We start from the raw sequence: 16,126 nt of genomic DNA on the forward strand, positions 1-16,126 counted from the left end.
CTGGGAGACAGCCAATTGATGTATCTCTCTCTCCCCCTCTCTAAAATATCAATAAATACATCCTTGGGTGGGGATATTTTTAAAAAGCACTTGATTTGTGAACTACTCAAAAAATCAAATACCCAAATCCAGTTCCAAGGGGATTTTGTTTTTAATATTTTTATTGATTTCAGAGAAGGGAGACAGAAACATCAATAAGAATCATCTATCAGCTGCCTCCTACACACCCCCTACTGGGGATCAAGCCCACAACCGAGGCTTGTACCCTAACTGGGAATCGAAACCTGACCTCCTGGTTCATAGGTCAATGCTCAACCACTGAACCACACTGGCTGGGGCCATTCCAAGTTTTATTACTAAAAAATAATGCTCAAAGAGCTGCAGGGTTAGTAGACTTCAAAAATCCTTTCTAATAACATTAAAAATCCAGATCCTGTTTCTTCCGTCATTACTGGGATTAAAGTTCTTGAGAACACAAGACACCAAGTATGCAAAAGCAACTAGAGAAGACAAACTCAAAAACTCAGCCATAATGAAAGAATATAATCCCAGTAGAGGGGAAAACTGTAATCCCAGCAAGGGGATAGGGGGGAATTTTAACAAGAAAAAGCCAGGCAACAATACAAAAATCAATAGAATTGTTTCACTAATCGAATAATTCTATATTTCATCAGTTCTCTAGTGGTTTTCACATTAAGGTCCCTCAAAATTCAGAGTTAAGATGCTGCCAAAATGAGTGGTTTCTCAAGTCAAAGAAAATACTCAAATTGATATCCTTGAAAGTTTCTCAATAAAATTTAAACATTTTGCATATTGTTCACTAAGCAGTGGGTCAAATATTAAATAACAACTAATATTAATAACACTTGCAAACAGCCTACCATGCCTAGCTACTTGTGATTTTCACATCATTTAACGATTAGATACAACTGAAACTGACATTAATTTCAGGACATCAGTCTGGCAAATGTCCAGGACTATCAATACTCCTGGTACCAGAGCAAACTTAAGAATCACTGATTTGGGTCACTAATACCCTATTAAAAATGAAGATATGTGAAAAGGTCTCCCATTTATCATTTTTACGTATTATATCCATATTGACCTGTCTATGCCAATTGTTTTCTCTAAATCTAGCAGACATCATCTGCTAGGAAACTTGGTTAAGTACAATAAAGCAATATAAGAACAAGTTTAGCTTTTTGAGGAAGTGAAGGCTGGAGTTAAGATTTATTGCCCTCCATGTAAAAAGGTGAAGGGGAATATAGTTAATATTGTGGTAAGTCTGCATAATGACAGATGATTACTGTGTATTATACACCTGAAACTAATGTTATATTATACTAGAGGCCTGGTGCATGAAAATTCATGCACTGGAAGGGGGGTTCCCTCAGCCCTGCCGGAGCCCTCAGGGGCGGGAGGCGACCCAGTGATCAGGGGAAGGCAACGCTCCCATCACACCTCTGCTGCTGCCACTACTGGTAACGCAAGCCTCGGGCAGCCCTGGGCAGCTGGGCAGTCGTCATCTGAGGCTTGCCTGTGCCTCGAGCAGGCCCTGGGCAGCTGGAGGGAGCAGGCCCTGGGCAGCTGGAGGGCTGATGGGACTGGGGGACTCGAGAGGCAGGTGTGCGGCCCGGCCTTGCTGTGCCCCTGCCGCCCCAGCAGGGCTGATGGGACTGGGCACTGCCATCTTTGAGGGCGTGGCAGTCAATTAACAAATTCCCTTATTGGCTGTGGATGCCGCCATATTTAAGGGTGGGACAATTAGCATATTCCCTCTCTAATGGCTGTGGGCACTGCCATCTTTGCAACGGCGTGAGGGTCAATTAGCATATTCTCTATTAGATAGGACTAGAGACCCAGGGCACTAAAATTCATGCACTAGGGGGGAGGGAGTCCCTCAGCCAGGCCTGCACACTCTCGCAGTCCAGAACCCCTCAGGGGATGTCCACCTGCTGGCTTAGGCAGGGAGTGGGCCTAAGCCACAGTCGAACATCCTCAGCACTGTCGAGGAGTCAGGAGAGGCTCCCACCACCACCGCTGCACTGGCAGCCGTTAGCCCAGCTTGTGGCTGAGCAGAGCTCCCCCTGTGGGAGTGCACTGACCACCAGGGGACAGCTCCTGCATTGAGCGTCTGCTCCTGGTGGTCAGTGTGCATCCTAACAGTCGCTCCTGGTCATTCCACCGCTACGATAAATTTGCATATTACCCTTTTATTATATAGGATACCTACTATACTTTTAAAAAAATGTTACAGCCCTGACCGGTTTGGCTCAGTGGATAGAGCATCGGCCTGCGGACTCAAGGGTCCCAGGTTTGATTCCAGTCAAGGGCATGTACCTTGGTTGCGGGGCACATCCCCAGTGGGGGGTATGCAGGAGGCAGCTGATCGAGGTTTCTAACTCTCTATCCCTCTCCCTTCCTCTCTATAAAAAAATCAAATAAAATATATTTTTTAAAAAATGTTACAGGCAAAATAGATGCTACTCTCAAACTTTCCTCACAGCTTGCTAGATGAAAGTTGCACAAAAGCTGCACTATACCCTGCAAAGGCTGGTCTTAAAACTGCTTGCGCTCAAGGCCACTCCACTCACGACTTCTCAGAACCTGGATCTTAAAATTTAGGCTAACTTTTTGGTTCAAACAAAGTTCATCTCCTCTACCTTTACTTAAAGGGTCTTATTTTATTGCCTCACTGTATAGTAAACTATTTGTAATATTAAAACAGAAGGCACTTATTTTACAGGGGTGGAAAAATCAGAAAGTCAACTGGTAAAATGTCCAAGTACCTAACACCATACATATCACTGAGGTACATTCTAAAAACCTAAAGGGTTAAAAACTAGGTTCTACCACTTCATTTTTCTTAATCCTCACCCAAAAAAATTGAGAGGAAAACATCAATAGGTTGCTTCCTGAACACCCCCTGACCAGGGATCGAACCCACAACCTAGGTATTTACCCTGACAGGGAATCAAACCTGTAACTTTTTGGTGAGCCGGACACTTCAACCAACCAATGGAGCCACCCAGCCAGGGCAGGTTCTGGCAATTTTATTTTTAATATTCTTATTTACTTCAGAGGGAGATAGAAACATCAATGATGAGGATCATTGATCAGCTACCTCCTGCACAACCCCCCACTGGGGATTGAGCCTGAAACCAGCACATGTGCCCTGACCAGATATCAAACTGTGACCTCCTGGTTCATAGGTCAACACACAACCACTGAGGCACGCCAGCTATGTGGTTCTGCCCTTTCAAACAAAGCCAGTCCCCTCCATACAAGTTAACACATTGTGGGGCCAGTTTTGCTAGCTTTACCCAGTGGCCAGGTAAGTTTCTATTGAACCAGTACAAAAAACGTTTTATATAAATGTTAAAGGCATGCTTTAAAATTAAATACCCATTGTTTTTAAGTTACTACATATCTTACAAGGTAATATGTTTTTAAAGAATTCTCGTAATTAGCCACAACCCTCAGAACAGGAAACACCAGAACTCTCACGATCCGTCCGCAATGTGTTATCACATAAACTCTCCCTAAAATCAGCTTCACAATTTTCTGGCCCAAGTTCTAGCCTTCAATAGAGAGAAGTGGCCATGCCAGTAAACCAAAAAGCTTTCAAATCCAACCCCAAATAGAATTTCCCCTGGTGGGTCCCACATGTGGAGAAAACCAAAGCAATCTTTTTGGTGCTTTCCTCAAAATCCCTGCAGGGCTATGTAAGGGTCTGCACTGAAGGTGTGGTTTTTAGCCTTCTGGAACTAAACTTTACGGGTTCTAATACCAGTTTAACATTTATTTGCTCTTCTCTTTGGCGTAATTTCCTCCAGTAAAACTATTACCTAATGGGTAGTTTTGAAGATTCAGTTACCAAGTATTTATATAATACTAGCACTCATATGGACTAAAGTCTAATCCAGGGGTGGGCAAACTTTTTCGACTCGAGGGCCACAATGGGTTCTTAAATTGGACCGGAGGGCTGGAACAAAAGCATGGATAGAGTGTTTGTGTGAACTAATATAAATTCAAAGTAAACATCATTACATACAAGGGTACGGTCTTTTTTTTCAATAGTTTTATTCATTTCAAACGGGCCAGATCCGGCCTGCGGGCCGTAGTTTGCCCAAGGCTGGTCTAATCAATCTCTGAGACTCCTGTACCTTTAAATCATTACCTGCAGATAGCAGGATCTAACTCTTAAGATGGATAGAGAATCTTAAGCAGCTTTCACTATTGTTTTCGTCTTCACATATATTGTGACATCCATGTCTCAGGACTAAAAGAAAAAGCATGTGAACCCCTTAAAAGCCATGTGCATGGATCTAAAAAATACCACCCCCCTCCCCCAAAAGAAACACCTGTCCACCAAAACTGTAGTACAACCTTTAAGAAAAGCATAAAACATTAACTGTATGATTTGCTTCCTAAATTGTCCTCTTGACTATGGAAGCCCCAAGTAACCTGATGCCAATAGAATAGTCAGGTGATACAGGGAAAGAGCATGGGTCACAGACAAAGGAAATGTCAAAAGTACTGTTCAAATTTTTTAAGAATAAAGAACCTGAGCTTAACCAAATGACTTCAGGTTCTCTACAAGAAATTGTGTTGAATGTAGACGGGAAGGGAGGAGTAAATAACACACATCCTTCAGACAGACAGACAAAAGCAGTTTTATAATCTTTTATTATCAATAACTAACAGCTGCTTGTTAGTCTTTGCCAGGCAGCTGTTAAAGGGTGGGTGGGAGGACACCCGTGACCCTAACAAGGAAAACTCAAATTAAGCCTTTATGTACAAGCAAATTTAGAGCTCTTTTAAGTGTCCAAAGCTATTAATTAGTTTAATTGACACATTAAACTAATTTTGAATTAACATATTTGAATAACCAAGAACTAAAATGTTCAAAATTTTCTAGTACAAAAAAATTAAATTTGCTTTAGTTATAAAAGAGCTCTGTCAATATACACAAACTATATACTTCAGACATTCACAAAAATGTGAGCAGAAGGCTTATCAAAAGACATTTAATACAATTAGGTTTCAACAACCCTTGGTGGTCCACATCTACAAAGATATCCAGCCCAACCCAATCCAACCCCCCCTTCATAGCCCACCCCCACAAAAAAAGCACATACTTACCAGAATTTTTAGCAAGTATGATTTGGGTATTTGTGTTTTTGTTTTTTGTGTTTGTGGTTTTTTTTAAAAAAGGCCCCCTGGGCAAGTTATTTACAGTTTAATTGCCACTGTCAACTGATCTGGACCGGGACCGAGACCTGGACCTGGACCTGGACTTCTGGCGATCCACAGATGCTGGAGACTTAGATCTACTTGAAGAACCACGTTTCTGGCTCTTCTCAGGTGCAGGAGACCTACTAACAGAACGGGACTTGCTCCGGCTTCGGCTCCGGCTCCTGCTCCTAGACCGGCTGTAAGACTTGCGACTCCGAGAACGAGAACGAGACCGAGACCGGCTACGAGACCTAGAGGAACTCCTAGTCCGGGAACGAGACCTGCTTCGTGACCTACTGGTAAGGAGGGGGAAAAAACAAAACATAAGCTGCAGGCCCTACAAATCCATTAAGTAAAACTTTGACTTAAAAATGCTAGTGTCCTGGCCGGTGTGGCTGTTAGTTGGGCGTTGTGTCCCATGCATGCAATGAAAGGTTGCTGGTTCTTTCCAGTCAAGACACATTGCCTGGGTGATGAGCTTGTTCCCCAGTAGGGGGCGTAAAAGAGACAATGGATAGGTGTTTTGCTCTCCCTCTCCTGTAAAAATCAAAATATTTTAAAAAATATATTAAGGAGCCGAAACCGGTTTGGCTCAGTGGATAGAGTGTCGGCCTGCGGACTGAAAGGTCCCAGGTTCGATTCCGGTCAAGGGCATGTACCTGGGTTGCGGGCACATCCCCAGTAGGGAGTGTGCAGGAGGCGGCTGATCGATGTTTCTCTCCCATCGATGTTTCTAACTCTCTGTCTCTCTCCCTTCTTCTTTGTAAAAAATCAATAAAATATATTAAAAAAAAAAAAATATATATATATATATATATTAAAGAGATACCTGTGCCTTTTGCTGCCTTCGATTAATTTTATTTTTCTCCCATTTATTTCCTTTCCAGAAAGTTTTTCAATAGCATTCTTTAAATCACCATAAGAGGCGAACTCAACCACCCTAGCGAGGAAAAAGAAAAAACATTTGTGAAGTTATGTACACCTGACAGTCTCACAAAGGAATCTAGATTAAGTACCTTTTCCATGCTCATTTTGCTATTACTGTATCAAGAGTTTTTAACTCTCGATGAATAACATGGCATTAGAGCAAGGCTTCTCAACCCCCTAATTGTTGACAATTTAGCCCAAAGTTTGTTGTTAGGGGCTTTCCTGTGCATTGTTTATATGCATCCCTGGCCTTTATCCACAAGATGCCAGACATTGCCAAAAGTCCTCTGAAGCAAACTCACCTGAGAACCAAGAGCATTCGCAAATTTTAAGTACTGAGAACAACATTCACAATAAAACTGCCAAGGTATTTTAACAGGCTTACAATCTACAGTATATACTTACTTACCCTTCATTTAATTTAGGTCGATGTGCATCCGCAAAGGTTACTTCTCCAGCTTGTCTCATGAAATCTTTGAGATCCTTAACACAAGACAATTGTGTCATGCAGAGAAAAGGAAACGTGACACACAAACAACAACATGATATAAAAACAAGACTACTGAAAGAGAAGATGTTAGATAAAGTACAAACATGGCATTTACCACACTTGTATTCTATCAGAATTCAAAAAGTATTTATGTCAGGGCACGAAATAAGCAAATAGCATATTGCTTTTAAGCAAAATGCTAAAGGAAATTTAGATGTTAACATTAAGTAGTATTAGTCTATACTGAGCTCAATACAAAAGGAAAACAAAAAACAAAACAAAAAAAACAAACAAGTAGAAACAGTACATATTTTTAAAGACTAAAGTAGAAATTTTATATTTAAAAACAGAACATTTACAAGACATCAATTATTTTGTGCCCCATATGTCATTAAAAAAGTTTACTTTACCTTTAGTATTATTTCCCTAGGCTAGTCAAGCAGCAAACCGTTAATCGGTCGAAGAAACCTTCATGACATATGCCCGACTGGCTCTTCGCCACCCACTTGAAGGACACTACCCAATCGATGGAAGCCTTTAATCGCACAGCCCTCCCTATTAGCAGACTATTGGCGGATGCAGACATGTTCTACTCTTGTGCAGTTAGTTACCAAGGACCACTTTACTGCGAACAGGATTCCAACGACCAACTAATTTCGTATCGTTCGACCAGGACCTCTTATTCGAAGCGTTACAGGAAGACAGCTCTCAACTTAGGGATCAGATCACGTTATCAGCGCTCTGGGATCGCTGCAACCTGGCACTCCAAGTAAGTGCCCCGATTACGTCTAGACCGGCAAACACAGATCTAGAGGTGGCCAATTGATCACTGTAGGAGCTGACTGGCAAAGTCAACCAGGCCCAACCAAGAGTGACCAAGACAACGATTAGGATAACCCACAGGCACTCCTCGTCATAAGGCCAACGACACAGATAGGCTGGCAAATAAAGGGTTTAATATTTGGTTAAAATTGATTTTAAGAACAAGAAAAAATATCCTCAAAAACATTTACATTTGATCACTAATATTAAAATTTGCAATATCCCCCAGTTACATTAAATTAAAATTTTAAAATTACAATTAAGTCCATTAATTTAATTAAAAATAGAACTACTTTTAATAAAATGTTAATAAAACTTTAGCTACCCATTCCATTAGTTTTTAAAAAGCCACATTAAAATATCTCAAAACTGAATTTCTACACACCTGCCAGCTGACTCTTGAAGACAAATTTTCAACTATAAGCCGATTTTCTGTTCTTACAGGTGGAGCATTTCTGAGAAAAAAAAAACAAGTATTCACAATGGAAGAAATACAGCAATTCGCAATTTTGTTCCAACTATGAGCAAGTTTATGCATTCAGACATAAGCCATTCAAATGATTTCATCAACTGTTTAATTATTTTATGCTTCATTATAGTGACTTAACCGAAACAGTGAACTGACATAGGCACAAGAGAACTGACTTTCTTGGTAAATACCAGAATCACTTATTGCTAACTAGAGGGCCAATGAACAAAATTCGTGCACTGCGGGGGTGGGGTGTTCCCCTCAGCCCTGGCTGCGGAACCCTCAGGGGATGGGATGTCTGACTGCTGGTTTAGGCCTGGCTCCCCCGGGCCTCAGTCAGACATCCTTACTGCTGCCTCAGAGGCGGGAGAGGCTCCCACCAATGCCGCTGCCTCAGAGGCAGGAGAGGCTCCCACCAATGCCGCTGCGCTCACCAGCCATGAGCCCGGCTTCTGGCTGAGCAGGGACACCCCCTGCCCCCCTGTGGGAGCGCACTGACCATCAGGGGGCAGCTCCTGCGATAGGCGTCTGCCCCCTGGTAGTCAGTGCATGTCATAGTGACTGGTCGTTCCGCGTTCACTTTGCATATTAGGCTATTATACAGGACAGTACTTAATCATTAAATAGTCGTGCAGTAATGATTATTCAAAACAGCCACTGGCCATCACATACCGTCTATCATTTCGAGGTCTGCGACTACTAAAGCGATCAGAGTATCGCCCTCTACCTCTCCCACCTCGAGATCGAGCTCGAGCGTGTTCAATAGTAACCCTAAGGAAGAGAAGAAAAATCTTCATTATCCACACAAACTATGTAAGAGATCTACTTAGGAAAATGCTCCAACGCACCCTAGTCTGCTCTATTTTATAATGCTAACTAACTGTAAAACTAAAATTAAGATTCTCACCTTTCACTGCAGAGTTCTTTTCCATCAAGTTCATATACAGCATCATCAGCATCCCTGGGATCCTCAAATTCCTAAAATACAAGCATGAAAAAAACGATATAATACTTGGCAGTCTTAAAAGTGTATTCTACAGCAATAGGAGCACTAAAAACATTTAACAGTAAGGAAGTATCTTAATGACAGTACCCTATCAATAAGCCTATTTGACAAGTGACCAGGAGTGGTTCCCCAGTCAGTAGGGAGGCTCTTTTCTTCCTTAAGGAAATTCACTGCCTTCAGGATGCACGCATTTTCTAAAGACACTCTACCTGCCTCAATAAGATAAAAAAAAACGTTGCTCATCAAAAGCTTTACCAGCGTAACAACAGGTAATCCAACCAGTTCTAAACACTCACCACAAAACCAAAGCCTCTTTTCAGATCGATATCTCGTATTCGCCCATATCCCTTGAAGAATCTTTCCACGTCTTTCTCCCGGGCCGCTGGATTTAGCCTCCCGATGAAGACTCGACAGCCGCTCATGGCGCCCGGCTAGTACTTCCTGTTAGGAGAATAATTCAGTGGAGACACCCCGCGTGAATGTCAGAAGAACGGCTGGTCCAGGGGTCAAAAACATGAACGGCATAAAATAAAATGTTTACCGGGTGATGTTATAAACAAGATTGCCAAGAGTGCCTCTTATTAGGCCGGGTCCCTTGCAGACAAAATTAAAACTCGGCTCCCAACACGATCCTTCCCTGGGCCCAGAACGCAGCCACCGCAACGCCCACTGCCGCCTCCGGAACTGCGCAGCCTCACACTCGCCCCGGCTCTTCTGGCCCCCTCCCATCTGCCGCAGTTAGGAAAGGCCGAGAAGTGCGGGCGGGGCCGGCGCCGCCCTCCGCGCGGCCAGCCCAATGGCGACGGGCCGCGCGAGCGTCGCCGCCTCCCTGGAGCGTCACAGCAGGTGGAAGCTGGAATCTCGCGACGCCACGGCCGCGCCTGCGCAGAGGGCGGCGGGCGGACGCTAGACAGCCACAAAATGGCGGCGGCGGCGCCAGCGGTGGGCAGAGCCGCGCGTGCCCAACTCCCTCCTCCCACGCCCTCCCCCGACTCCACCGTTCCGGAGTCTCCATCCAGAAACCCCGGGCCGCCACACCCCAACCCCAGCCCACTACCCCCGGGGTTCGGCCAAGGAGGAAGTCAAGAGGCAGGGAGGGGCACACAACCCCGCAGGAAAAACGACCAGAACCAAGACCGCCCTTCCACCTTCACTTCCCCTCAAACAAGACCCCAAGGGAGACGTGCCCCAGCGCCCACCTCGAGTAAACTGCGCTCATTGGACGCCGTCCTCCGCAAAGAGAGCAGCCCTGGCCACTGATCCGAGTGGCCATGAAGAAGCCTCGATCCGAGAAGCCATTCCCTCAAAGTGAGCCACTCACCTACCGGACGGGATCTTTGGCAGCTGAGACCCAAGAGAGGTCCGTAGTCTGCGACGGAGCTGTCGGCCTCCCCGCAGACCAGGACTCAACTCGTCTACGTCTCTCGACAACTGACGCACTTAGCTGCTCCGCGTTCTACAAAATGGAGGGTGCGCCTTGCGTCACTTCCGGGGCCGCCCATAGACCCTCCCCCTTGGATCCGAGGACGGAAGTCTCTGAGGGGTCGGGGCCCTGTCACCTGGGACCGGCCGAGCGGCCTCGCCCGCGGTGGGCGGTGCCGACGGGCGGGGCGGGGCGGGGCGGGGCGCCGCTGTCAGGTGCCCGGCGCTGGGAAGGCCGCAGTTGAAGACGTTTGAAGCTTTTAGGCCGTGAAGTTCGGTCCGTCATTCTCTCTCGCATGAATATGCCCTGAGACAATTGACACCGCTTTTTCATCGGAATTTTTTTTAAGATGCCCCGAAGAGTCCTGGGTAAAAGAAACTCCGGAACTCAGGCTTTGCAGAACTACCTGGCCATCGCTGGCCCCTGCCGCTGGCCATTTCGGGGGCAACGTTGGAAGACGCTCCTTGACGAGCAGTGAGGTGCGGACCGAACCACGAACGAGTAGTTGACAGTAAGAAGACCGCGGGAGTGCGTGCTTTTTAAGCGGCAGGTTTCCGCGGGGTGAAGTGTTGCACGTGGGACTGCCGCCGGAAGGCCGTCTTGAATGGAGTCCCGGAGGCCGATTTGTGCCTCTCCACTGCCCTGCACCTGAGCTGGCCGCGCGAGGTTCCCGCGGCTTTCCGGCCCCGCGGCATTCGGCGACCCCTCCCGGGTCCGGTTTCCGTAAGGTAACGCGCGAGCGCCTGCCGCTCCGCAAACAGGGTGTGGTGGTTTCCAAACGCAGCCCTGCGCTCCTTACCTCCGCGCGTTCCCGGGAAGGTGGGCAGGCTCAGAAGTTGGAGCATAAAGATGGGGCAAGTTTACTTTTCTTCACTGCTTTTGGGTGGCACCCGAGGCGCCCCGTTCTTGAGAGGCGCCCAGAGTCTAGGGTTGCTGCTGGTAACCGGAATTACACAGATAAATAAGGTCGTTCGAGGAGGAGCCGAGCTCCTGGCCCCGGCTCCGACCTCCCCTGACCTGGGCCCGGAGGAACTCGGACAGAACTCGGATAGTTTGTCCAGCGTGGGCTCATCCATCCCTGCATTTGTATGTTTATTCTAAAAAGAGCCTCAGCAGGTACTCAGCAAAATTGAGAGGTTAGCTGTCTATCGGGTGGGGGAATTAAGGATGATTTTAAAGGCAAATATGTCCTCGGTAAAAGAGAATGCTTCCCTTTAGCGGCCGGCCTCGTGTGCATTGGCATCTCACCGTGCACAAACTGCCCCACGCCAGGACTGACTGAATTAGTTTGCTTTCTGCATAATTTTTGAAAATCAGCCTTCCCGTTATTTTCTACATTCTGTGTTGACGTGAAGCAATCGCTCGTGATTTCACTCACTGACCATCATTTTTTGCTGCCATAAGAGAGAGGAATCTAGAAAAGGTTTCCTGGGAGGTAAGAAAACCAGTAGTGGTGTACACCGTGAACAGAGGGGCTGCCTTCAGCCCCGGTGTTGCGGTTTTCTTAGGACCAACTTTTCTAATAAGGCCTTTTCTCTTAACTAACTTACCTTAGAAAGTTGGTGATTTCCGCAAAGGTAACTTTTCGTTAGTATTGCCTAGTGAGTTATTCTGTATTTAAAACCATTTATCTTCTGCAGTGCTTGCTTGTTCCATGACAACTGCCTCATCGGTCTCCATACCAGATTGTTTAACAGTCCCCCCAATAAACTCATGTTCCATGAGCAGAAATACTTTTACTCCCATGGGATCCTACAGTAGTCTGTGTATACTCCTATAATCCTTTCATTATTGAGGATGGTTTTACATTTTTAAATGGTTGGGAGCTGGGGCAAATCAAAAGAAGAGTATATGAAATTCAAAGGTAATTTTCCATAAATAAAGGGTTTTTTTGGAAAAACAGCCACTCTCTTTCATTTAATTACTGTCTATAGCTATTGTCCTGTGTTGTCAGGGCTGAGTATTTGTAATAGAGACCGTAGGCCCACAAAACCTAAAATATTCACTATCTGGCCCTTTACAGAAAATGTTTGCCAATTCCTAGACTTTAGGTAACGCGCGAGCGTTACTGTGAATACTCCACCCAGCTCCCTTTGCCAGATAACAAAATCATAACAGAGACAGGATTTGATCTTTATTTCTAAACTAGAGGCCCGGTGCACAAAAATTTGTGCACTCGGGGGGAAAGAGGGGGGTCCCTCAGCCTGGCCTGTGCCCTCTCGCAGTCTGGGACCCCTCGGGAGATAACAACCTGCTGGCTTAGGCCTACTCCCGGGTGGCAGAGGGCAAGCCCAATCCCTAGGTGCAGCCCCTGGTCGGGCTCAGAGCAGGGCCAATTGGGGGGTTGGGGCACTGCCTCCTGTCACACTCAAGTCAGGGTCGATGGGGAGGTTGCAGCGCCACCCCCTGTCATGCACAGAGCAGGGCCAATCAGGAGGTTGGGGCGCTGCCCCCTGTCACGCACAGAGCAGGGCCCATCAGGGGGTTGAGGAGCTCCCCCCTGTCACTCACAGAGTAGGGCCGATAGGGGAGTTGGGGCACCGCCCCCTATCACACACAGAGCAGGGCGGATCAGGGGTTGGGGCGCTGCCCTCTATCACCCACAGAGCAGGGCCAATCAGGGGGTTGGGATGCCACCACTCTCACACTCAGGGCAGGGCTGATGGGGAGGTTATGGCTCTACCCCCCCTAATGGGGATGTGCCCGCAACCAAGGTATATGCCCTTGACTGGAATTGAACCTGTGACCCTTCAGTTCGCAGGCTGACGTTCTATCCACTGAGCCAAACCAGTTAGTCTTTTTTTTTTTTTTTTTTTTTTTTTAATTCTGGGCCAGCTTTAGCTCTGAGGCTCCAGCTCTTAGGCCTCCGCTGCTGAAAGTAGGTAATCGAAACAATGTATAACTCCAGCTCTGACTCCAGCTCTGAGATCCCAGCTCGCTGAAAGCTGGTTTCTGGGGGAGGGGGGGGGGTTTAGCTTCTATATTTGTTAATATGTTTCAAACTGCAGGCTCAGAGGCCTGCAAGGCAGGCGGGGAACGTTGGTTTCCTCCGTCACTGAAGCAAGCAAGCCTCATGTTAGTTTCAAGCTGCCTGGCTGCTGGCTGCCATCTTGGCTGACAGTTAATTTGCATATCTCCCTGATTAGCCAATGGGAAGGGTAGCGGTTGTATGCCAATTACCATGTTTCTCTTTTATTAGATTTAGATAGAGTTTATTTTATTCCAATTGTAAAAAGACATATAGTCTTACTATAGCAAAAACGTTCAACAGGAAAAATAATTGAAAGAATACTCATGATCCTATCTCACCAAATCCACCTTTTATTATATTTCATTCTATTTCCTTTTTATGGTTTTTATCCTGACCGTTTAATATGTTTTCTTTTTCCATTCAAAAATGACACCACCATTTTTTTAAAAAAACACAGATATGGAAATGTAAAAGGCCATTCTTATTCCCAACCGTGAGGTGCCGGAAGCCAGTCCATCCTTGCTGCTTGACACAGTCACTGCAGGGAAGAAACATCTGCACAGCATATGTTTTAAGGGACCTGGCGTATATGGCATACTGTTCTTAATATGTTTGCTCCCCCTTTTTTAGCGCTATGTATTATAACCAGAGCCACCTCCCCGAGAAAGGTTGTTTCCCCAGGTGTGAATGTTTCCCTGGAGTTAGGGATTAATGGGGCTAGGGAAGGGAATAAATCAGTAAAACCCTGTAACTAAGTGCCAGGCGGGTAGTTAATCACCTTAACTATGAACAATCACACTTAAGCTACATAATCCTTACTTAGGCCGTAGAATAGGAAAATCTCCTTATAGCAATAGGATAATGACCTTGGAATAGAGACAACAAACTAGCCCTTATAATGGAACAGAGACTAACCTAGACAAGATTAAAATCAACAGAGCTAGATAGAGATAAGATTTTTATCAAAGGTCAGATAAGAAACTATAAACATAAAACAAGGAACTGTAGAAGGTCAAAGGAGGATCCAAAACATATGATGATGTAACTATAGAGGCATGCTTATAGGATCAAATGGTATAAATACAGATATAACAGGAGAATAAATAGAGAACCCAACTATGCTGATGATCTGAACGCTGTCTCCGTGACCTTCATTCTTCGCTGACTCTGTCCACACCTTTGGGAATCCCTGGACCCCTGGGGCTGGACCCCTGCAATTGGCACCCAATTCAGTATCATGAAACTTACTAGAATTTATTCATAAAACTTAATCATAGGCATTTCCCATGTTTCTTTGTTTTAATATAGTAATGGTCAACAGTGTATATTCAGATTTATATCTTTTTTCACTTACATGCCACAACTACAGGCCTGGGGAAAATATTTATTCTGACCAAGCTATTCTATTTCTCTGAATATGCCCTAAATCTCACCAAAAGTTTAAAAATTCCTATCCAGAACTTTCAACACTAAAAACGTGTTGCTTCCGTTATTCTAGCTAATAATTCTAAAGATTTTTTGAAGGAATAAATATCCTTAATCTCTCTTGGAAGTATATGGGTTTTTTTAATGTTCAGTTTTGACTCAGATTCATCCCTACATACCTGACTTCTTTCTATTGCTACCTCCTGATTTTATTGTTGCTTAATTTAGTGCACAATAATTAAAATACCTGCAAACCCAGGACGGTACTTTAATTTGAGTGCCTAGATGAGTGTGTCTCAACACCAACTGTACACTAAAATCACCTAGGAAGTGTTTATAACATTCTGCTGCCTGGGTCCCTACTGGCAAAAATTCTGATTTAAATTGTCTGGGTTGGAGCCCTAGTGTGTTAGTAAGGGCTGCAGGAGATTCTCATACCCAGGAGTGTTGGAGGCGTGCTGACCTAGGTCTGGGCACTCGCATTTTTGTTCATAAAACCTGTCTGTCATCTGGCTCCATCTTCCCTCCTCCAAACACATCTCACTCAGGCTATGGCTGGGGCCCTATTGGGACCGTCACAGGGAAGTGGATTTCCAATGGAAATCATGCTAACATCAAGATAAGTTTAAATTCAGGGCACTTAAGCATATTGTCCTTACCATTCCTCTCAATATTGACAGCTGCTGTTTCCTGAGCCACGACTGTGTGTCAGTCCTCATACCAACTCTTCCATGTTATAAAATGTTACTGGGAATTATTTTCCTCAAAATGTTGTTATAACATTTTTTAAATGAGGAAACAGGCTTAGAGAATCTTCTGATCTACTCTGCCCAAAACATCTTAATTTCTGGTGTTCCTGCCATGACCCTGTTTGCAAAAGCTTGCAGCATGACCTTCCTGTGATCCATTTCTGTGCATTAGATGGCCCCAGAAATCCCCTACTACATGCCAGGCATAGGGCTGGGGCTTTGTATTTTTTGCCTATTCAGCCCTTATACAACTTTCTGAAGTTAGTTCATATTCTCCTTTTTAAAAATATGTTGAGACCAAAACTCTAAGTCACACAGCTGGAAGTGGTGGAACCTTGAATTGAACCCAGTATGTCTTTTCTAACTCTGTGCTTCTAAAGGGTTTTCTTTCCAAGTTATAGGAGTTACCCCTAAAAATAATTATTGCATTTTTAAGTCAGGAGAGAAAATGTCACATCATTTAGTACATTTTTGTCTCTGTGTTACAAGAGTGAGAGCTGGAATGTGAAAGTGGACTTAGCATAAGCACTTACGAGTTAGAACCGAAGCATCTCAGCTGTTACGAGGGACAGCCATGGGCCAGATCACACAAGGGAAGCCACCAAG

General features: G+C 45.0%; 1 protein-coding gene across 10 annotated transcripts; it reads right to left on the reverse strand.

The window, feature by feature from the left end:
* Nucleotides 1–4,671: 4,671 nt before the first annotated feature.
* SRSF5 (serine and arginine rich splicing factor 5) lies at nt 4,672–10,426 on the reverse strand. Of its 10 annotated transcripts, none has more exons than XR_013995788.1 (10): nt 10,152–10,388; nt 9,494–9,833; nt 9,249–9,393; nt 8,854–8,924; nt 8,619–8,717; nt 7,863–7,932; nt 7,066–7,593; nt 6,575–6,648; nt 6,068–6,178; nt 4,672–5,534 (listed from the first exon to the last, which is right to left on the reverse strand). XR_013995788.1 is itself a non-coding variant. In XM_081087955.1 (9 exons), exons 3-9 carry the CDS (start codon nt 9,372–9,374, stop codon nt 5,243–5,245), a joined length of 840 nt encoding a protein of 279 aa, XP_080944081.1. In that variant the 5' UTR covers nt 9,375–9,393; nt 9,494–9,833; nt 10,152–10,412; the 3' UTR covers nt 4,672–5,242. The 10 variants fall into 10 exon arrangements, 7 of the variants coding, with proteins under 7 accessions (XP_080944081.1, XP_080944076.1, XP_080944077.1 ...); XR_013995789.1 differs by having other exon boundaries at nt 10,274–10,368; XR_013995787.1 differs by having other exon boundaries at nt 6,575–7,593; nt 10,152–10,390.
* Between the last annotated feature and the right edge of the window lie 5,700 nt (nt 10,427–16,126).

Source organism: Myotis nattereri (assembly GCF_964212035.1).
Source record: "Myotis nattereri genome assembly, chromosome: 1".
NCBI lineage: Eukaryota > Metazoa > Chordata > Mammalia > Chiroptera > Vespertilionidae > Myotis > Myotis nattereri.